General features: G+C 45.1%; 2 protein-coding genes and 2 long non-coding RNA genes across 5 annotated transcripts; 1 reads left to right on the forward strand and 3 right to left on the reverse strand.

Moving 5' to 3' along the window:
- Positions 1 to 1,466: 1,466 nt before the first annotated feature.
- c2cd4c (C2 calcium dependent domain containing 4C) lies at positions 1,467 to 8,563 on the reverse strand. The gene is made up of 2 exons (XM_011474524.3): positions 7,607 to 8,563; positions 1,467 to 6,925 (listed from the first exon to the last, which is right to left on the reverse strand). Exon 2 carries the CDS (start codon positions 6,896 to 6,898, stop codon positions 5,648 to 5,650), a length of 1,251 nt encoding a protein of 416 aa, XP_011472826.1. The 5' UTR covers positions 6,899 to 6,925; positions 7,607 to 8,563; the 3' UTR covers positions 1,467 to 5,647.
- A 2,051-nt stretch (positions 8,564 to 10,614) lies between these two features.
- On the reverse strand, positions 10,615 to 12,104 carry LOC110014994. The gene is made up of 3 exons (XR_002290049.2): positions 11,845 to 12,104; positions 11,317 to 11,342; positions 10,615 to 10,816 (listed from the first exon to the last, which is right to left on the reverse strand). It is a non-coding gene; the product is annotated as an uncharacterized LOC110014994 (long non-coding RNA).
- Positions 12,105 to 12,138: 34 nt separating this feature from the next.
- LOC101158187 (ubiquitin-conjugating enzyme E2 R2-like) lies at positions 12,139 to 22,763 on the reverse strand. Of its 2 annotated transcripts, XM_023954569.1 has the most exons (5): positions 22,298 to 22,758; positions 16,283 to 16,369; positions 16,094 to 16,191; positions 15,101 to 15,235; positions 12,139 to 14,136 (listed from the first exon to the last, which is right to left on the reverse strand). In XM_023954569.1, exons 1-5 carry the CDS (start codon positions 22,478 to 22,480, stop codon positions 13,914 to 13,916), a joined length of 726 nt encoding a protein of 241 aa, XP_023810337.1. In that variant the 5' UTR covers positions 22,481 to 22,758; the 3' UTR covers positions 12,139 to 13,913. The 2 variants fall into 2 exon arrangements, with proteins under 2 accessions (XP_023810337.1, XP_023810336.1); XM_023954568.1 differs by having other exon boundaries at positions 16,094 to 16,369; positions 22,298 to 22,763.
- LOC105354017 lies at positions 16,369 to 20,134 on the forward strand. The gene is made up of 4 exons (XR_908715.3): positions 16,369 to 17,199; positions 18,865 to 18,926; positions 18,996 to 19,142; positions 19,368 to 20,134. It is a non-coding gene; the product is annotated as an uncharacterized LOC105354017 (long non-coding RNA).
- Positions 22,764 to 22,996: the final 233 nt, after the last annotated feature.

The following is a 22,996-nucleotide window of genomic DNA, read 5'->3' on the forward strand; positions in this document are numbered from 1 at the left end:
CTACTTTTTTACTTGTCATTGTGATCTATGATGGGTTTTGTGTTAAGTGACTTAAGGAGATTTGCACTTTAGGGCTACCATGTCAGGTTTTTCTAAAGTACTTGCAAAGGTTATTTTCAGAGGACAGATCAGATTCTATTTCCTGACTCACAGAGAAAAAACTAAAAACGATTCAGTAAACTATATTTGCTGCAAATCCGGAGCATCTTTCTGTGGAGGCAGTATGATGGTGTGGGGCTGCATCTCTGCCTTAACAAACACTGGACTTCACATCAAGATTTAGAGACAAAGTTCAGCAACTTTTCCATTCCTCTACAGTTGTTGGCGATGACAGGATGAGGTCGGTCAGTCCACAGATGGGGAACATCAGGAGTCTGGAACCGCTTGGTTCCCCCCGTTGACTGCAAATGAGAACTGGACTGGACTGAACCGGTTTAATTCCGTCTCCAACGACATGAAGTCACATTTCTTTCATTATACGGATGCCGCCATGTTGGAGCCAGACGTCTGCAATCAGTGATTGGTCCAAGTGAGTCTGAGTTTAACGTTTCTATGGTAACTCCCACCAATCAGCAGTGAGCTTGATGGAAGGCCACACCCACTAAAGGCGGAATACACCAAGGTTGTGTCCGAATTCCTTCACTACTCACTACATAGTGTACTACACAGTGTGTTCACCATTTTGCAGTGCTATCAGAATATACAATTTCAAAATCCAGTGCCCTAGAAATTTCCTGCGAAAAACCAGTGTGGATTGATGCTCACTAGATTAGTGAATATAGACCACAATGCATTGCGTCTGAACAATTTTTGTCAAATTTTTTTATTTAAATGTATTTTTAATAAACCATCAACGTTTTTATCATCAGAAGACAGTGGACTCATAAATGGTCATCACAAAACGCTCATATCAATTAGATTTTAACTTTATGAAATCGATGAAATTTAAGAAAAATAATTTAAAAAGTAGTAAGCGTGGTGTGCAAATTGCTTTTTAAAATTCAGGCCATTATATAGTCCTGCACTGTATAGTTTTCTAGGAGTTAGGGCTTAGGGTGGGAATTCGGACACAGCCCAAACCTGTTAAACGTTTTGAACGTTGGATGTGGGGGCCAGCAGGCTCCACCTACTTTTAATTGAAGCATCTGATTGGTCCGTTTATAACTTGAATAACTTGCAATAAAGAAAAAATATAATAAAAGAAATTTGAGGACAATCTAGAACTTGTTTTAAAAAAACGTATCAGATCAAAATTGTCAAAATTAACCAAAGATAAACATGTCATGGGACAGACTCACTTCAGTAAAAAAAAAACAAGCAAAAAATCATAAATGTTTGTTGTTGGGACAGGCCTGCATTACCATGTCGGCAAAAGAGCTTGAAGATACTCTGATGTGAAGTAAATTACACGCAAATGTGTGCATATTTTGAAATGACACTATAAAAATTAATTTAGCAGCCAGAGAGAAGGTTCCACAAAGTTTTAATCAAAGTACTTCACAGTCCATTACAGATAATTCTCAGCAGTTATCACAGATTAAAACCCGCACAGACCACAACGAGAAGAACTGCAAGCAGAAACCGGCAGCCGTGGTTTCTCTACGCACGAAGGAGAGGATCAAAGAGTCAAGTTACCAGGTTGGCGTTTTTCATCATCATCATCATCAAAAACAGGAGGAACAACAGCAAACATTTACAGAGTTATCAAGAGGTTGGAAAATAAAATACAATATTCAACTGAACAGCTCTCCTGCCCTCACACACGTCCGTCATGTTTCTTTTTTTCCATTCAAAACCATTCAAAGCCCGATAGCCAAACAGCCAATGACACCAGAGCGGGTTTTCACGTCACCACCAGCCTGGATGCTGACGCGGTTCCTCAGCAGGTTCACAAACTCCACGAGTTCTCCAAGTCTGGATGGATGATGTGGATGAACACAGCATCAGCCATTGCATGAATGATGCTGGGGAAGGAGTCTCTGTCCCACTTTTGTCAGCAACACCCAAATGAAGGGTCACTGACCTAAGTCTGGATCTCCCTGTGCCGGTCCCCAGCCCGGATCAAATACAGGTTTGTGTCAGGAAGGGCGTCCGGCACAAAGATCTTGGCCAGACCGCCTGTGCGAATCGGTGAAAGCTGATTTGCTGCGGCGACCCCTGACGGTATGTGCCAAATGGTAAACAACAAATAATTTGCTTCTCAACCAGAAATAAACAGATGTGAGAAAAAATCAATTTATCCTCAGAAGAAAATCTAAATTTCTGCAAATGCATTCATTTGAGACGCAGTTCAGATGCTCAGAATTTAGTTTGCTGTTTCAAAAATATCACAGAAACAAGACGACCAGCATTTTGGCAATAAAGATATCATTTAAGACAGTGAAAGAAAAGCCTCGGACTACCCAGAATGCATCACCTGAAACATCTAGATGACATATTTAAGGGGTTCCTGGGGCCCAAATGAATTATTTTCACATATTAATAATATGTAAACCACCTCAAATTAATAAAAAAAAAGAAGAAAGAAACGTAAAAAAAATGTACAAAACATGATCGTTTGTTGATTTTTTTCCCCCAGTTTTTCAATTTATTTTTCTATCTGTTGTTGTAGATTAGATGTTTTATCTGAAGGGGCCAATCCTCCTTTAAATGCAATGGTTTAAATGAATCAATAAGATTCTGCATTATTCAGAATCTTCAGGATCTACAGGGAACCCCACCTGCAGAGCTGCAACCGAGGCCACATCCTCCAGGTGAGGGAGACCCTCACCCAAAATCTGACCCGACACCCACAACATCCGGCTTGCTTACATTTTTCCCAAAACTGTTCTAAGCTGCAAAGGTTTCTCTGATGTTTCCAACCAAAAGTGGAGAAAAATAAAAGCATCAACTGTTCCTTCACTTCCATCTTGTCTTTTTTCCTTTTTTTAAAATTATTTTTTGCTTCAAAAAAAAAAAGCAGGAGCTGAACTTTCACTCATCGGTGTTTCTCACTCACAGGTGCATAAATAACCGTCATTGAAAAATATAAAAACAGTACAAATCCAACAGATGTGTAGAGAGTCTTTTAAAAAACCAACACTCGTCCTGATCCGTTTTGCACATATAAAATCTCTGGACACAATCATGCTGATCAGAAAGTCTCACACTTTAAGGCTTTGGGGTTTGGTGAAGCTTTGAGCGTGTCATGCAAACATCAGTGACACGTTCCAGCCACGCAGCTGGAACTCACTGCAGCAGGAATCTCCTCAAACGGCACGTTGAACAGAGTTACATGCACACGGTTGCATCTACCACCAACACAGTGACTAAGGCTGAAGCGTGGTTGCATATTGACGACTGAACTCTTTTAAAAACGCGCTTCTGTTACATCATGTCCTGCTGCCAGCAGACACACAAACTAAAATGGGTTTTATGGGACTCTTTCTCATAAATACCAGAACTTTAGGTCCAAAACGGCTTTATTGTTGCAGGTATTGTCGTCCTGCAGCTAAATCTAACCCGCCCGGCAGCAGACTGACAACAGCTGGGCACGGATCAGACGCACAAGATGGAATCAAGTTGCCCAAACCTGGAGGAAGCAAGTCTGCAGCCGGAACGTCCGCGCGGCTCACAGCAGTTCATCAAGCAGGATGAGCTTTCCATTTGACACTTCCTCGTCACCAGAGTCACTTTCTCATCCTTTAAACTCTGAACTCGTTTCAAATCTTTTGTTTAAACGCCTGAACTGTGTTCTCATCGTGCTGTCAGACTTTTTTTTAGCTAAAAAAATAGTTCTAATCGTTCAAAAGTTTCGTTTTCTTTAATGTTGCACTAAAATCACAGGGGGAAAAAGTTATTTTGTGTCGGTCAGAAAGTTTTGAAATGATGGAAGTCACTGCAGTCTGAAGGTGGAAATCAGGTGTTTAGCTACACATTTGGGTTTGCTAGCATCCAAGCTATGCATGTAAACTACAAGCAGCTTAAAGTTGAGTCGGCAGAAGATTTTTTTATCCATTCGTTCATCCTCATGACTGAAGACCCTCTAGAAACCTCGATGACCTCTAGAGTCTAAGGTTCTTGCAGAGAAAACAGTTTCTGCTGCAGATGAAGGAACAATAAAGATTTCAAATCAGTTCATTTTATACTTTTGCAGATTTGTGCTTTTTCTTGTTTTGTTTTAAAGTTGTCCTGTTTTTTTTCTAAGGTGCTTACGACAAGTACTGTTTAACTTAAAGACCCACTCCGATGAACATTGTGTTTTTTAACATGTTCGTGTGGCATTTTCCTAATGATGGAGGAAGAACATAATAAAAGAGTATTAATTTATTCAAATTGTTGTGAAAGAGGAGCAGATGAACAAATATACAGTTTGAAGAAGGTTTATTTGTGACATAGAAAATGTGCTGTGTGGGCTACATGATCCTTGCTCTGCTCCATTCTGATCATCCACCTGCAGACCGATAGATCCATGATCGTCTTTGTTTTCCCGGTCTGAGCTAAAATCTGGATCAGAACTGGACGGGTGGGTAAATCTGATATGCTGGCATTTTTGTTGCTCAGGAAATGTTAGGCTGGCGTTGTGAGGGGCTGTAAAATAGATTGAGAAAGTGTTAACAGATGGATGATGGGAAGAGGGGTCGGGCTTACTACTCGCTAATGGTCCCGCCCACAACTCAGACTAAAAACATTAGAATAATAGTTAAATGACCTCCAGGGACGCTTTGAAAACAGATCAAAAGAGGATCGGAGTGGGACTTTAATGTTACTGCTTGAAGAAAAGCAATACAAAGCCTTTTTTTTTTAATAAGTGACATAAAAAGGTTACATTTAACTTTAACAACGATATTGCTTATAAACCAAAGTCGCCCGTATTTTAATTTCTGCCTTTCCAAAACTTCACCAAAATAATAAAAGCTGCCAAATTTTGGAGGAAAGATGCCAGAGAGGGACAGAAAAGTGATGTCTATTGTTCCAGAAAAGATCTTCTCAGTTCTCCAGTTTAACCTTTGAACTGGTAAATGTGGATCACTGATCATAAGAATCTTTGATTTTTGGTGAGCTCAGAGTTTTGGGCCTGTAAAGCTGACAGCTGCTGGGCAGCGTCGAGTCATTAAGCCGCGTTTACATTGGCAGTCACGCTGCTTACTTAATCATAGCGTATTTCTATTTTTGATGTGCATATTAAATCGTGCAGATCAAAGCCTCATTTGCACATCAGGGCCTCTTCAGGGCACGCGCAAGCGTCTGGGTGAGGCTGGCGGTGCAGCTGATCCACCGCGGCCATGCGCTCCAGCGGCATTTCAATAAGCAGATCCCGCTGCGCGCGACGAGCACGCGCCGGCCGGCCGACCGACCGACCGCCTGGGAGGGACGCCGAACCTTAGAACCGGATCTGGCTCGAAAAGTGCGTGTTCGGGTTGAAATGCTGTCATGTGTGAGTGGATGTGCGCGCTCAAAGGTTTGACAGATGGATGAAGGGGCTGGGACGGCCCTGACCAGCATGAGACCTCCTCTGCGTGAAGGAGGCTACTCTTCTTATGAGATTGAGTCTTTTTTTTTTCTTTCTGACATCCTTACACTTTTGGGGAACATTTTCGGCTTTAGGTTGAATAAACCGCTTAGAAACATGCGCAACTTGCTGTGTTGGACTTTCATGCTCTCCTCCTCAGAGCCCTGAGAGCAGCTTTGTCAGAGGCACCTCCCTCTCCCCCAGCAGCGTGTCCCTCTTCAGGCTGGTGCCTTTGTTCACCACTTTGAACTTGACCGAGAGGCTCTTCACCTGGGTGGAGCTGATGGAGTCAAAGAAGAAGTCCTCGTTGAAGACGGGGTTGCGGCTGTTCTTGATGATGTTGCTCCTCTGCTTCTGCAGCTTCCCGGGGTTCAGGTACACGGACACGCAGCAGTGGATGCTCTTGATGTCCACGTGCTTGTCGTACAGGCTCTCGGCCGCCAGCGCGCGGATGAGCAGGCGGGAGGTGCTGGAGTCGTAGTTGGCGCAGATCCTCAGCGACCCCCCCTTGTGCAGGTTGATGGTGTGCTCCCGCTGGAGGCCGTGGTCGGGCGCCGCCGCCCCTCCGTGGAGGGAGGGCACGTGCAGCCGCCGCTGGACGTTCGGGCTGGGCTCGGCGGAGCTGCACTCGTCGGTGGACAGGGAGCTGTGGCGCGCTAAGGTGCGCTTGGCTTTCACCACTTTGGCCTGCGTCTCGTGCGTAAAGATCTTGAGCAAGGACGCGGAGCGCGAGAGCAGCGGGGAGCTGAAGGGGGAGGACTCCGCTGAGGAGCAGGTGTCACTCTCCCCTCCGCTGAAATACCTGTAGGGGTTCATGTGGGAGGTGTTCAGGTCTGCGGGGTTCAGATGGTTCCCCGCGTCGCCGCTTTTGCCCGCAGCCTTCCTCTGCGCGTTTGGGGAGGTGATGGGACTGGTGAGCTCGCAGTGGAACAGAGACTCTTTACGGCGGGTGTGGGGGCTCTCTTTCAGGGTCGCAAAGCCATAAGAGGTCTGCGTCTTGGGGACGTACGGCAGAGACATGGCCGTCTGAGACTGGGGGTCCGCGTTGGTGTCTCCAGCTACAACATCATCTGCGCTCTCAATCTGGATGATGTGGCGGTTTGCTGCTCTTAACAAGTTCTTTGTGTCTCCTGCGATCTTAGCCACAAAGCGGGGGCTCCTCGGGCTGCTGATCTTCCTCCCACCCGCAATGGTTTGCTCTGACGTGGACGGCTGCAGTCCCTCTTTGGACTTGGGGGGCTCGGGCTCAGGGGGGCAGCTGACCAGCTTTGGAGGAATGAAAAAGTCCGGGATCTTGTCAGGAGTGAGCACGTTGCTGTAGGGGGCTGCGCCTTTCTTGTCCCCGGCTTCCCCCTGTCGCATCACGCCGGTCTCCACTGACCCGCGGATCTTATCCAGGACCCACATGGTTCGGTTCGGTTTGGTCAGGTGCGTCTGGAAGGAGCAGCAAACACGGAGGAAGGGATAAATGGTCAGACGCAAACCTTCCAACAGGAGAGAACCCCGCAAATGCTGACACACAAAAAAGTGTGAAGCAAAGTGGGAAAAATCACAACAAACGGGAAAAACACAAACATTAAACACGAATGTGAAGCTGCCCCTAACGAAGCCGAATCCATCAGAGTGAAAGAAGTTTCAGCTTCAGCAAGATCAATTTCTCTGATGAAACGTCACAAAATCCACCAAAAACGCATCAAATCTTCAATTGATGCGTTTGGAAATCTCGTTTCTCCTTTACTGTGCAGAGCGTTCTTCAATAAGTGGCTTCAGGTTAAAAAAACAATAAAACGAACGTTTTTAATTGATATTCTTGGTTGGTTTAATGATCTTTGATATGAATCTCCCAAAACAGCAGTTTTCTCTCTGCAGAACCTCGATTGTTGCTCTCAGGCACGGCGGAGACAAAAGTGGCTTTATGCCTTTCTTAATTCTATTTGCTTTAATCTGAAACGAATTATTGTTCTTTAGTAAGTCAGTAGGTTCACCTTCGTCTTCCAGAAAGTTACAAACCAAGATGCGTTCAACAGGTGCCAGTAGGCTTCCAGTTTGCGCCCGAGTTTCCTCCCCAGAACCAGAACCTGCGTGTCTGGCAGCCTAATGGAGAAAGGTACTCACACAGGTGGAAAGGAGGAGGTGTTCTCTTTAGCTTTGCATTTGCTCCTTCAGCAGCAGCAGCAGCAGCAGCAGCAGCAGCAGCAGCAGCAGCAGGTGCCCTCCGCCTCCTCCAGCTCCTCCTCGGATGTGTCCGTGCGCTCCGCGGCGCCGCTGCTCTGCGCATCAGACGCTCTCCGCTCCGGAGCTCCAGTCGTGCGTTTTATCGACGGCGCACAGCTGCAGCTGACCAATAAGATCAAACTCCGCCATCCCCGTCTGGCAGCAGGAGCCGCTGCTCCAAACGCGGCCGCTGCAGCTGAAGTTGCGACGGTTCAAACGGAGTTTCCGCCTTTGCGTAAAAGTCCTCTCCTTCACGCTTTTTTCAAACAAATAAATGAATCAAAGCTGATTTCTCTCTTGGGAAATAAGGCAGTTAATCAAAACAGAGGTTACAGACTTTGCTTTTTAAAACACGGATGCTCCTCTGAGCCGAAAGACAAAGTCAGCTGATTTGGATCAGCAACGCGCAGCAGATCATCAGTCAGACCAACCCGCGTCGCTCATGTGTGACTTTTCCACAGAATTCGTCCTCTCTTTCTTTCTTTCTTTGTTCCTCCTCTTTTACATCTTTCTGCGGGTTTAAACCGGCTGATCGGTTTCCCTGGAAACTTTGCTATGGCAACGAATACATCTGTCTAAAATAGGATGGGCACATGACTCCATTGATCTGCAGGACGAGGAGAAGAAAAAAAAAACAATTTGCCCTGATTCAAGACTTAAGAGCTCAAGCTGTGAATGGAGAGCTTTCATCTCAACATGTCAATTATTATTTCATGTAGCACATTTTAAAGAGATGGAGGAGTTTTAACGTGATCTGTTTATGATAGTTTCAGCTCCAGAGAGATTCACAACAAATATGGATATTTTTCTTGGCCAATCTCAACAGGTTAAAGGCCCACTCCAATGAAATTATGTTTTTGGCGTTTTTAACATCTTCTTGTGGCTTTTTCCCCCCTGATGATAGAAGACATACATAAAGAAAAGTAAGCTTAAAATTACATTTCTGAGTATTTCTTAATCAGGAGCAGACGAAAGAAAACGGTTTATAAAGATCGCAGTTGCTGCGTACAAATTTCAGTCGGCGAGCTACAAGCTCCCTGCTCCGCTCCATTCTGATGCATCCACGTGCAGACAAAGAGTGATGATACACGTTGGGGTTGTGAGGGGCTGTAAGCTAGAAGGAGTATGTGTAAACAGATGGATGATGGGAAATGAGGGCAGGCTTACTCTGTGCCAACAAACTCAGAGGGGAATTTCTAATTATCTCCTGCCGCTCTGCAGGAACTATGTTCTAGAAAACGACACAGATTTTTGGATTTTGGCTAAAAAAATAGCATAGTCATACTTATCAGACCACTGGGAAGGCTTTGAAAATAGATCAGAAAAATGACGGGAGTGGGACTTTTCAGGAGTTTTCAGACAAATACGACAGTCTAACATGTTTTAAGGAGCTTGATGAGTTTAAGTGCTCTCCATGTATGTTGGTTTCAGTCCTTTCTGTTTACGTGTTCATAATATGTAGATGGAAAAGATCGTGTTTGCCTTTTTGTGTTGAGAGGTGGGATAAAAACCAACGATGAACGGTACAGTTCCAGATCTAAGACCACGTTCATCCTCCCATGTTTACTTGGCACCTTTTCAAGTTTGACGCGGTGAATGGAAAAGACTCCTCACAACGTAGAGACAATGATTACAGTTACTTCAGTTATTTAGCACGAATTAATGCCACAATGAAAAACAAGATTTCTTTTCAAATGTCTTGTTCATAAGGTTTTTCTTTTACAACTTCTGTGCTTTCAAAGTCCAAACTGAAACTTTAAACAATCTCACTTAAAAACTGTTCATCCATTGATCTAAAACTGGACGTTTCGTCACCACGCCCACAGAAGGATCAAGCAGAAGTGAGCGTTGCATCAGTGGGAGCAGAACTCCAGGTTCCTGCGACTCACAGCTTCCTAATGAGATCGATTCCCAGGCTTCAGAGAACCTTCTGAGAAAAGGTTAATGTGTCTGTCCTGCTCCCATTAGGGGGGAAGCGCTACATCTCTGTCCGCTCGGAAGCGTCTGAACAGTCAGCCAACATGAACCGACTTCTTCTCTGACAGAGGTTGCTCCGGTCGCGTGGCCCCCCTCGGCGGCAGAAGCGTGAGGCCCGGTTGGATTATCACATGAAGGTGGAGGATTCCAGGAAGACAGGAAGGAGGAGGAGGAGACAAAGCTGTGGAGGAGCTCCAGGTTTCTTCAGCTCCGTTCCAGTCTGCTGGTCAGCAACAAAGTTGGGGGTGTTGTGTCTCTTTTTTGTGTCAGCCAACCACTTTCCACCCTTCAACCTTCGTTGCCTTGGATACCTTGTGGGGTCCAGATGGGAGTGGGGTCATCTGGACCCCACTCCCATCTGGGGTGGCTTCCCCCACCTCATTTTTGTTCCCTTCACCTTTCTGTTTTTGCGGGGGCCAAATTTCTCACCATGGGGCTGGAGATCTCTGCAGGTGGAGTGAAGGGCCGCCGTGACACACGTGGCTCGCGATCACAGACCGAGCACCCCCCCCCAGGGAGATGGATGCGGCCTGAAACATCTGTCTTCAGTCCAGCTGCTGGTCTGTGAACTGGATTTGAAAGCAGAGCGTTTTCCGCTCTGAGCACAGCACCAGCGAAGCCGCAGAGGGAGAAGCAATTCCGCAAATGCCAGCAGCGCCATTGGAGAGGCTGGCTCTTAGTTTCTGCTTCCCTGAACTGGCATTTGGAGCGGACACACGCGGGGCAAAAGGTCAGCCCTGTCACCGCAGGACGCAAATTTGATGGACTCCACAGAAAAGGTGGGCTAATCCTGTGAGGCCGCTGGGACGGCAGCTTATTGGAGGAGGAACAGGAGGCTGCTTGGTGCTTTCAAAGTCTGCCCGAAGCACCAAAATAGAAGATTTTGTTGGATGAAACCGTCTTTGTGGCAGATTGCAGATTAATGACTTTCATTTTGGAACCGCCACAGATGGTGTCAAGAGAAATAAGAATATGGAGATAATGACATAACCAAGTTTCAGCAGCTCGGGACAAACTGGCCGTTCATCCAAAGAGCTTTGGGTTGACACGTTATTGGACGGTTGTTCATAAAGTCCATATTCATCCCATCTCAGCCTTCCAGAGAAAAGATGGAAGCCAACAAAATAGGAAAAACTGTAGTTGAAAGCAGAAAAAACAAAACGAGAACAAATTTATATTTTGCAAACAGTAAATTAAAAAGAACATTTTTTAGAAAATCTGACATTTTTTGTTGGCTCAATTGAGGAAAAAGAAATTCAGAATAAGAACAAACTATTGCTGCCCCCTAGAGGCCACAAATATTAATACAATGCTTTTATTTTGTAGAAAAAAAAAGGAAATGCTGCAAGAGAACCAAACAGGTTAAAATAAAAGTAGTATGAAGGCGTATTAAAGTATCTTAAAAACTGAATAAATAACTAAAATAATAAACTAAACATTTGGTGAGAAAAGTGATTTTATAATAAACGCTTCCTAAAAAAACATCAAAAGGGCTTATCATTTGTTGCTGAATTGAGGTTTGCTTACAACCATATGGTTTCAGTAAAGAAAAGAAACACGTCATTGAGGGGCAATATTAGTTTTTGGGGTATTTGATTATGCCTTCTACCAAAAAATTTAAAAAAATTTCTTACCTCTGTTTTCCTGCCGTTTAGTGCAGCTGAAAGAGAAAAATAACACGTCGCATCAAACATTTATGGGCTTTATTGGGTACACAATCAACAAGCAGTTAGACATTCCTAAACGTAACTGAAATGTGTGAAAGCTGGACTAAGAAGGGGTTTAAGAAGATGTTATTTCTAGAAAAAGCATCAGTGATGTGACGATTCTGCAAAAATAAAAGCCCCTTTTAATCACATTTTACCTTCAAGTCTTATAAAAAATAAAAGTTCCTAAACCGACGTTCATCTTAAACAACTCTTCATCCCATCAAACTAAAAAGCAGACATTTGATTTGGCTACTTTAAAGGGAAAAGATGGTTTAAACGTCACAAAAGCTATAATCTGTAATGTACACAAAACTCAAAGCTGCTTCCATATAACTTATGTTAAAGTAGCAGTCGTCAGTGTGTGAATGTGTGTGAATGTGTGTGCGACTACACAATTTACCAAAGAAAAGATCAAACTTGAAATCTGTCAAAGCAACGGGAAACTTTACAAACCTGTTTCATCAGAGATTCAGATCTCCATGAGGGAAGAAGGAAACATTCAGAGATCTGCTCCCAGAGGCTCAGCGGTGAAACCTGAAGACCGGAAAGCTTCAGAAAATCCTCTCCGTCTCCACCGCCCTCAGGGCGAGCGCAGGTCCGCGTCTCATCGCCACTTTCAGGACTCCAAATGCATTTCTGAGCAGCACCGCAGAGAGGAAAGTCTTACCTGTCTAACCGTCTTCTCGTGTTAGCGTCTGCGGCAGAGCCCCCCCCCCACACACACACAGAACCAGAACCAGAGCGTCAGCCTGTACTTAATAAAGAGCTTTATTCAGATTTAAATAGATTTACAAACCATAAGAAAAAAAAGGAAATACAAAGAAAAGAACAAATACGTGATAGTCAAAGTATCCACATGTGCATATCAAGGTAGAGCTTGTAAACAGTCCTTTGAAGCCGTTTCTCCTCAGGACCGGTTCGACTCGGCCGGGAAAGAATTTCTTAGTCGTTTTGTTTTTTCCTGAGGATTTTGGACCTGCTGGGTCTTTCTGCACGGATCAGTGATCTTGCCGACAGGAACAAGGTAGGACAATCAAACGACCTTCAGAGAGGAGGTCAAACCAACATAAAAGCATGTGTGTGTGTGTGTGTGTGTGTGGGGGGGGCATTCAAAGACCAGATGAGTGATGGAGCACGTAGAACGCCAGCCGACGTTCTTCCCAGTCCGTGTGCTCTGTCCGTTTGGTTCTTTGTGAAGCAGCTGAACAAAAGCAGCAAAGCAGTTCACACCAAAACGCGGAGACGACTAAAGTCAGCTTTGACCTCGCCACAATGCAGCCGCTTTCAAAATAAAACCAAAAAAAACATCATTTAATAAGCTTCAACCTCAAAGATCTAAAACCACAAAACCGTGGTGGACTTTTGGAAACCACGAGCTCCTTTCAGTCCAAGATTCCCAGGCTGCATTTCGGCTTTTCTTTCCGATGATCCGTGAACGCAGCAGACGCAAGGTCAGCGTGGCGTTCAGAAGAACGGTGAGGAGAACTCCTCCCAGCCAAAGCAGGGCGCCCTCCTCCATACTTCTGAGTCACTCGCTGCGACCGGATCGAGTTCCCCGGTGGAGGTGCCCCAACATCCTCCCGCTCTCAGGTTGCAAAGAAAAGAAAACGCTTCTACACGCAGCGGCCAGAAGGGGGCGAGCTCTTCAGGAGAGAACCACAACCACATGATTGATCAGACAAGACTCCTCCTCTTTACCGCCACCTTTAAAGCGTCTTCGGCGGACACTGACTGCATAGATATTTTAGAACAGTACGCTGATGTCCTGTCGGTATCGGAGCAGGAGTTTCTCGGCGCATCGCGACCGACCTGACACGCTTAAAGGATGAAGGCGGCAAACGGGGGGACGCGTGGTCCCTCCCTCCACCTGCCGACAGGTGCTGCTGCTGCCTGAACGTCGCCCTCTGCCACCTCGGCGGACCAAACCTCTCCGATCCGGTGGACCGCTTCAGAAAACATAAAATAAAGGAAGGCACAAAGGAGTGAGAGCAGCGCCGTGAGAACAGTTGGTGCTGAGCAGCGTAAGCCCTGCAGCTTTAAAGGTCAGAGGTGTGACATCACGCGTAGCGATGGCGATGACGGAGCATCCGAAGGAAATTCAATTTCAACTTTGCAACCCTCTGGCGTGGTTTCACAGCGATCTGAGATGTTACATTCCTGACTGCTGAGCACGTTCAGGAGTGACCGCTGCTCCGCCCGGGACATGTAGACGGGGGCGGTGGGGGGGTAGAAGATCCAACTATGGGGTAACAGTGCAGATGAGAACAGGAACAGAAGGAAAGCTCAAACTTCAGCTCGTCCTGCTGTCTGGAACCTCTACAAAGACGAAACAAACGAAGGAACACGTGGAAACTAAAGCCCTTCCTCCTTTCAGTGCCTCAGACTGGGGGGGGCGTGCTCAGCGAGGACTCAAGAAGAAGGGGGCGGGGTTAGAGTTCAGTCCAAAAGAGTGTAGGGAGCCTTGGTAACAAAAACCGGTTAGGGATCGTGGGGGGGGGGGCCGACCGCTCAGGAAAGGTCGGTCAGGAGTCCTCAGTGCCGGAGTCGTCCTCGTCGTAGCAGAAGTCCTCGTTCTCGTCCTCGTCGTCCTCCTCCAGCTCCTCGTCGTCGTAGTAGTCGTCGTATAAAAGGTTGGATCCGTCGTCCGTGGTGGTGACCCGGGTGCGGACGCAGTACTCGTCCAGGGTCACGGGGACTTTGACGCCGTCCCGCTCCGCCTCGGCTTTGGTGGCCTGAACCTGTTTCCTGTCACGCAAACACACAAAAAGAGAGAGACGTTTGTGTCGCCGCCCGCGAGAATGTCGGACGCCACGTCTAAGCAGGTGGTCAGGTGACTCGTGCGCACGAACTGATTGCAATAACAATCCGATTTTAAACCGTTAATCTGGACAATTTGGAAATAAAGTTGAAATTTAGCTTCTCTGAATTTCAAAATATTTAATTTCACAAATCGACTTCTCAAAGCCAAATAAGAACCACATAAATGTTAAAAAAAAGATTAAATAAAACAGCAAGAAGCCTTGGATGGTCCACAGACGCCAACCGCCCGTTCCTGTTGTGTGTTATATCGTTTCTTCCAGCTTGACCCAGCGATTCTAGGATTCAATTTTCCCGAATGTTTGAGCCACAGGGAGACGCCCCTTCTGTGAGCTCGCCACACTAACGCCGTTCAAAATCCTTTTGTTTTTTAATCAAGTTTCCCAATGATTATTATGATTATTATAGGAAGGGATAAATAGAAAAATAATCCCTAGGATGACATTTAATCTGCGGTTTTTGGAAAATTCAAGTTGGTGGCCCCTTCCCAAAGCACCAAACTTTGGTGGTGATTGTATGTAGTCAAATTTCACACTTTGCTGTAGGTCCATCCCATAATAGCTTTCAAAGTGCATTTGGATATCCCTGACGTGTGGGGTTTGCTTTTGTCAGTGGATTTTGAAAAAAAAAGTACATTTTCAGCCCCACCTAATTTTTTTTAATGTTTTCGCACGCAGTGATGTCATCACTAGAGGGGAAGACGGACAGTGAAAAGATTCTGGTCTGAAACCTTTACTCTTTTACGGTTAGTGATTTAATTTTAAGGCGCCAACAACTTCATGCCTGAAGACTTTCTTACAGCTTTTCTGCAGAAACATCCTCTGGACCACGACACACACAGATGAACGCTCTCGTGTTGAGCATCGCCCCCCCCCCCCCCCCTGGTTGGTACCTGATTATCTCGATGTACTCTCTGTCCTTGCCCTTGCTGTCCCTCCACTTGCGGTACATGACGGACGCGTCCACGTTGGCCGGAGAAAAGGTATTGGGCTCGTTCAGGAGGGAGATGACGCTCAGCAGGATCGTCCTGGTGGGGGGGGGGGGGGGGGGAGAAGAACCGACAGAGGAGGGAAAATGACAAGGACGAAAAAACAAAAACACACTGAAGAAGAGGATAAAAGACACAAAGATGGAGGTAAGAAAGGAGACAAAAGGGAAGAAGAGATAGTGGGGGCGGGGTGTCTCCCACACAAAAAGGGAGTCCAAGTCTCTTTGTATCACGTCAACATTGGATTTTACCCCTGGAGGCTCGTCATTAGAGACGACACCCCCCAACACCGGCGCACATTATCTAAACCAATTTACTGGGGCTTACCGGGGGATTCACAGCTAAACAAAGAATGTGCTGAAAACGACGGGAAGCTTGGTTTTCATAAAATAAAAAACCATTTATTAAAAGGACAGAGGGAATCTGTTCCTTTATTTGGGTTTTTAATTAATGCAGTTATATTTTAAGATCATCAATTCTATTTTCTCAATTTAAATTCAAAATTTATCTATAAAGCACTTTCCCTACAGCAGCAACACAAAGTGCTTCAAAACAAGTACAAATCAAATGATTAAAAACTCTTCACAGATGTTTACTGACACATGAATAAAACTGAAATTGTAAATAAAATAAATGCATTGATGCAGTGTTTTTAAATTTATTTCAAATAAAGCACTTTTCTGCTTCGGGTAGCTGGGTTTCATTTTTTAAACCTGATTTCCTGCTAAAATTGAACAAGCAGATGCTGCATGAATGAACAGAAAGTTCCAGTCTTTTCAATCCCACAATCATCTGGGTTATTATAGGAATGTTGGTGAAGCTGATCTTTCATGTGCCTTGAAAACGGATCCCTGGTCGACGAAGGTTTGCTCAGATTTTCCACGCTCTGCTCCTCACCTGACGTTCTGCGTGGGGTTCCACCTCTCTGAGGGCAGTTCTCCGCTCTGCGGGTCGTCCACGGGCGGATGCAGGATGGAGATGCACACGTCTCCGTTCTGAGAGTACGAAATGGTCACAGCGCTCAGAGACGACGGCTGGACAAATGCAGACACGCAGATCCGTGTAACACGCTAACTTCGTGGTTACCTCGTAGATGTTGGGGTGCCACATTTTGGTGAGGAAGCGGAAAGCAGGAGGGGAGTAAGGATAGTCGACGGGAAATTTGATCCGAGCCTGAAAGAGAAAGAGGACGAATGCTGAACACCAGGTAGGACGTTTGTTTACATCCGAAGCACTTCCTGTTGGGTTTGTTTGGATTGTCGTGGATTTGATGGTGGTTTTTTTTGGTGTGGATTAAGGGATGATGCCCAACAAGGTCTCCATCATCAGAGATTAAAGCCACTGTTGAGGCGTGAGCGCTTGCTTTTGAGAAAAACATCCATTCATTAGTGATGGACACCTCTAGGGGCATTATCCTGATTTTCCCTTGAAGACAGAATATTTATCAATTATTAGTACTCTAAACTTGTTATTTTATTTAAATAGCAACAATATAGAAAAATCCAGCATTTGACTGGAACTACTTTTTTAGGTGTCAATCACCGCTCACTTAATGAACACCCTGCAGCCAATCGGAATCCAGTATTGGCTCAGACCATGGTATTCTTGGTCATAAAACGCAAAGACAACCCAGACGTCTCAGCAGCAGACAGGCCACACGCTGAACGCTTGTTGTTCTAGTTTAGCAGCAGCTGCCGAATGAATCTCTACCATAATGCTGATCGGCTCTAATAGCGATAAAAAAATAGGCTATAAATAGCGGCTGTGAAGTCAGGACGAACCTTTCCGAGGACACCGCAGCCGGGGAAATGTAATATGTGTGGAGGATGGGAGAGCTCGGGCTAAAAAGAGCTGGTGGTATGGAGACACCAGTCAAAACATTATTCTAACGGCGCACAGACCGACTTCCTCCACCCTCTCTACCGCAACGATCGGCGTAGAAGAGCACAGGCTGATGACACGGAGACCAGCTGATCCCTTAGAAGACCAGGATTTCAGCACATGTGAGAACAGCAGCTGATCTTTGTTGTGGAGAAGCATCTGCATGAGAATAAAAAGTTGAAGGAGGAGGGATCCGTAAAGAACATATTCTTCCAGAACCGTTGACCCCAGTTTTAACTTCAACATTTAAAGAAGCTTTGAAAGACAGACAGTAGGGGTGTCCTAAAGTAGGGATGTCCTAAAGTAGTGATGTCCTAATATCTTCCGTCTTGAAACGCTCCACCACTTGGATGAGTGGTTTCAAGAAGAAAAAAAGTCTGTATGTGTCATGCTAAAAAATAAAAGATTAAAGAAGATCAATCTCTATAATCATCAGAGGAGCAAGTTGAGGTGGCCCGGGCATTTGGCCCGGATGCCTCCCTGGGGAGGTGTTCCGGGCTTGTCCCACTGGGCAGGGGCCCCGGGGAAGACCCAGTATACGCTGGAGAGACTACGTCTCTCAGCTGGCCCGGGAATGCCTCAGGGCCCCCCCCAGAGGAACTGGAGGAAGTGGTGGGGAGAGGGAAGTCTGGGCATCTCTTCTTAGACTGCTGCCCCCACGACCCAGTCCTGGTTGAGCCCTGTGTCTGGCCCCTGGTGTTCACACTGGACCAGCAGGGAGGGGTTCTTCTTCTTTTTCTATTGCTAACTGGAGCATTTATGCCAACGAAGACCTGATCCCACATCCGCCGAAGAGGTTGAAGAGATCTCATCATCCTCATCTGTGAATCTGATTATATGAATTTACACTAGTTTTGACGTCTTCTACTTCATCCGCCTCTTCTTTGCAATAATGCAAGATGTAAGGCGCACGCTGCCGCCACCACGGCGGCGACGACCCGGACCTCAGGGCTCGTTCTAAAGAACCACTCTGATCATCTTTCAATCACTTTTCAAGGTGTTCCCAGTGGTCTTTCATTAGGGTTGTCGCTTTTAGCCAAAATCTAAAAGCCATAGATGAACTGATATGATGAGAACGTGGTTTTTCTAAGCACATTACGGCCTTGGAGGGACACTCCACCCCAAACTCTCAGTGCGTCCAGACTCGCCCCCTTGATATTCTTCCTCCACCCCACTGTGGGGCTGGCTAAATCAGGGCCTGATTGAAACCAACATAAATGGAGAGCGCTTAAACTCATCAAGCTCCTTAAAACATGTTAGATTGTCGTATTTGTCTGCAAACTCCTTAAAGGTCCCACTCCCATCATTTTTCTGATCTATTTTCAAAGCCTGATAATCCAAAAACCGTGTCGTTTTCTAGGACAGTTTCTGCAGAGCGGCAGGAGTTTATTAGAAATTCCCCTCCGAGTTGTGGGCCACTGCATAGGATGCAGTTCCTCTAAAAAAAGGCAGGGAAATCTAGTTTTGATTTAGTTTTAATACAGATCAAAATTGTAAAACAATATACCGTGTTTGTGTTCCTGTTCTTCAAACATGTCCATTGCATTAAACTGTACCAGACATCCAGTTCCAGTGATACGGAATATAAAGCGCACCAGATTATATTCGTCATTTCTGACCATTGATTCTGCAAATCAATATTCTCACTCTGAACGTGTGAGCCGCACGCATGAGGACAGCCAGGTGAAACCAAAATGCCTTTCGGATAACACAGAACACCAGTTCAGCTTCCTCATTCCTTGAAAATCTTTCTTGGACGGTGACCTAAAAAAATTCCTTCCACACAGAATAGGACTGAGAGGGAACACGCCCGCCCTGCGCACGACGACAGCGAGACGAAACAAACCAGGTCAGAGAAAAGGCCCTGAAAAGGAACGAGCCATCCTGTTCTGCTCCTGACATGACTCTGGTCACACAGGTCCAACCAGCGGCTTTCCTGAAGAACCTTGGGAGAATTCCTGGGCTTACGTCACGGACGAGCAAAGCACGCACACCAGAGATGATAAAACGAGCCTCCCGCCTCCAGCTATCAGCTCCACGAGCCGGACCAGCAGAAGACCAAAGAGTGAGGCTGAGTGTCACAGTGATTAGAACGCCGTCACGCCAAGGTTTCACACAGACGGCGCCGAGAGCCGTGTTCCTGGGGTGTGACGCCACGCCGGCCCAGGCAGGAGAAGAAAGGCAGCCCTGCCTGGGCCGGCGTGAGCACAGACGAGGAAGGGCTCTTGACTTTCCTGTTTCTGCATGGGGCTTTTTCTTCTTTCCCTTGACTCTTGTTTCTGTTCCACAGCTAGAGGGGAGTAACATGCCCCCCCCCCCAGCTAAACCGAGCCCTGTTCAGCTCTTTCCGTCTCAACACCACCATCACTGCAGGCTAGCACTGAAAGGAAGCCACACAAGTGCTCAACAGAAAAGAGCATCTGTTGACTGGATGTCAAAAGCTAAAAAGCGCCGGGAGTGCCGAGTCCCAAACTAAAAGACTGCAAGTCCCTGCAAGTCCTAAGCTGAGAGAAACCTCATCTGTCCAGAGGAGATTACTCCATTTAGTTGACGTATAGCCTCTGTTAAAGCACATCTACTTGTGCTCCTTCCTTTAAAAAAAAAAATCATTTTTCTCAGAGAGAATCGACGTTCATCTAAAAAAAAAATTAAAAAAAAATGTGGAACGCAAAATGCTGCCTCCTTTCTCTGAAAGAAACTCATAATCCACCCTTAACACATCAACTGAGCCGCTTTACTGGGCCTGAAGAAGCAACATTCATGACGTGTTCAACTGGAGTTCAGGGTTCTGCACAGGAAAGCTGTAGATCAGGAGACAGCAAGGATGTGGTCCATTCTGGCCTTTTATTCTGTTCATTCTGAACAAGAACCTTACAAACTGATAAATAAATACTGAATTAAAAGCAAAAACACCCCAAAAAGCTACAACTAAATTTTTAGGACAAAATAATGGCTTTATCCCAAAATTTGATTGAAACTAGGCCTGCACAATATACCGCAAATTTATCGTTATCGCGACATCAAGCTGTGCAATACGCATACCGCAAAAGACGGCGAAAATCGCAATAAATGGTTACCTTGACCCTTGTGCTATCCTAGGCACTTTGCCATTGGGAGTTGGGTCATCTAGACCCACTAGACAGTGCTCTGAACCTTTTTTCTTCAATGATTTGTGATCTTCACTGATGTCCATGGATTACATGAAATCTTTCCACCTTTATCCACCTTTGTCATGGTAGGGAGAACACGTCACTGTAAGGGGGGGGGGGGGGGGTCATCTAAGATAGCACAAGGGTTAAATGTGCTAAAACAATCTCATGGCAGCTTGAAATATTGAATAAATGAAATAAATCCCTTTATGCATTTAACCAATCGGAAGGACCCGTTTACGTTGTTGATCAATCAGATGAGCCCTTTTATGTTTGATGTTTGCCTCCTATGTCGACGAGGGTCATTTGGAGTATAATTTTTATACTGTTGCATTGAAATGGAAATTATGTTTTTGGTTGGTTTGATATTTGTTTATATACCGCAAATTATATTGTTATCGCAATATTAATCACCAATATCGCATATCGCGAGTTTTCCTCATATCGTGCAGCCCTAATTGAAACGTGACATTTTTGGGGTCGTTCCTGGACCTAACATTAAAAAACCTACCAGACCGTGTCCAGGTGATGTACAGTCAGCTAACTGCGATTCATAGGTCTCATGAAATATATTTTTCTCCCTTAATCATTCAAACGTCTTCAGACGGCAGCATCTGCCAAGTTTCCTGCACGTTTCCACGGCCGTTGGGCTAACCCGGCTGAAGCAGTTTCCCCAGCTTTCCGTTCAAACGGGTTGGATGGAAACCACGTCACAAGCACGCTGTGATGTGCATTCCTGCCCCAACAAAGGAATCTGACACGCTGACGCACTGAACAGCATCCACAGAGGCTGAACCGGGGCCCAAACGGGCCTGTTCTGCCTGTGAGGCTTCAAAGGCAAACGAAGCATCGCCGCCTATGCCGTACATGAGAAAATCTAAAAGTTAAAGACGCATTGTGACAATAAAAGACGAACAGAAATAAGTGGCCATTAAGTTTATGGAACAGGAAGCTATCCTAGACTTTACTGACATTCAGATCTTATGAAGTATTTGATAAGATAAAAAATAACAATCTTCTTGTGGAGGCAGTAACTTGAAATATTTATGGGATTACCAGATTTGGGTCAATAACACTGGCCTGTGTCCATCAAAGTGACTCAAATCACACAACTCTTCATCGTGTTATGCAACATTTAGAGCTGATGCTCAGAGTCTCAACTAACTGGAACAAACAGTATACAGTCACCCATGGCAACAAATGCAAAGGTATTGTGTCTCACAGTGGAGGTGTGCAGCTTCGAAAGTGAGTCAGACGCCGTAGTTTCTGGGATTAAAAAGCAAAAACGCCGAGGCGTTCACAGGCAGAGGCTTGTTTAAATCACCAAAAGATGTTAAGAATCAGGTCAGTGGCAAACTAAAGTGAAAATAGTGGCTCTTTTTGTATGAATTATGACTGTTAAAACAGGAACTGTTCCTGTGAAACAAACACTTCTGTACCCTCAGGGAGGAAGTGAACTAAAAAAAAAAAAACCTAAATAGCTCAAAATTAGTCAGAAAACAAACAAACAAATACCTTTCAAAGCAATTCTGCTGTGCGTTAGTGAAGATTTAAGAATTTATAGTTTTTGGATTTTCAATTTTAAAGTACATAACCTGATTTATTTAGCTGGTTGATGTTATTTGTTTTTCTTCAGGAAGCTTCATTTTAACCTTTAAAACACATTTTTATTCAAACTCAGCTTAAGCCCAGTGATAATAACAAGCTCTGTATTGTTTATGTCAAAAATTAAAATAATAAGAAGCAGGTAATGAGATCAAAGCTTTATCTTTTAACATTAATAGATCAAATATAAACCCCCGAAAACAAGCTTCTGCTGTTTAGATAGATGAGTTTAAATAAAGTTTTAATGTTAAAAAAAACTTTATTTAAATAAAGAGTTCATCTCAACGAGGTCAAAAAGGGGAACCACCACCGATTATCCGGATTTTTATTAACCTTTAGTTGTTTATGAGGAAAAGAGATGAACAGAAGATTTAAAGTTTAAGCGCGAGGCTGCTTAAATGTTGACCAAATTAACCAGCGGAAGAACAAAAGATGCACTGCTAGCTAACATTAGCAAGCTTGTTACCTTAAAATAACCGCCCTCGTAGTGCGTGTTTGGGGGTCCAAATATCGCCACTTCCCAGTTGTACAAGTCCGACTCGTCCACCAAAGTTATCTTGAATCCTTCCACCGGCTCCTCTTGGAGATTTTTCATCTCCAGCATGAGTGCTTTTTGAGAGCTGGCTACATTTTGTCCATGCTGAGCCATACTCCACAACGTTTAGTATTATGTGACGGCGATCCAATACAGCTGTGACTGCGAAGGACAAAGCTAGGTCGGTAAATATCAGCTACTCGTTGAAAAAAAAACATGAAGTCCCTCGCTTAAGAACGCACTGGAGGTCGTTTCCGCGGGTTCGCCCTGAAAACGGGACCTCGGGTCGCATCGACTGGACTTTATTTGGGCAGCGCTGGTCCGAACAATCACGTAGAACACAGTTTGTGCCGATCATCGAAACCTCCCGAGTTCCTGTCAGAGGCAGGAGTCTGAGCCTCACTTCTGGTTTCAAACTTTCAAAATACAACTCGTTTTAGTCTTAGATCGTTTTTTATTACATAAAGTTTCCATAATATTTTCAATATCTATGTAAATGGGCATATTAGTATGTCCGCATTTTTTAGATCATGAAAACAGCCTTTAATATAGTGTGCCTGTTGCCTTGTTTGGATACCTTAAACTCTTTTTCATTAAAGGAGTGTTGTTTTCCGTTGTTTATTTACATTT

The sequence above is a fragment of the Oryzias latipes genome, chromosome 4 (genome assembly GCF_002234675.1).
Source record: "Oryzias latipes chromosome 4, ASM223467v1".
Taxonomy (NCBI): domain Eukaryota; kingdom Metazoa; phylum Chordata; class Actinopteri; order Beloniformes; family Adrianichthyidae; genus Oryzias; species Oryzias latipes.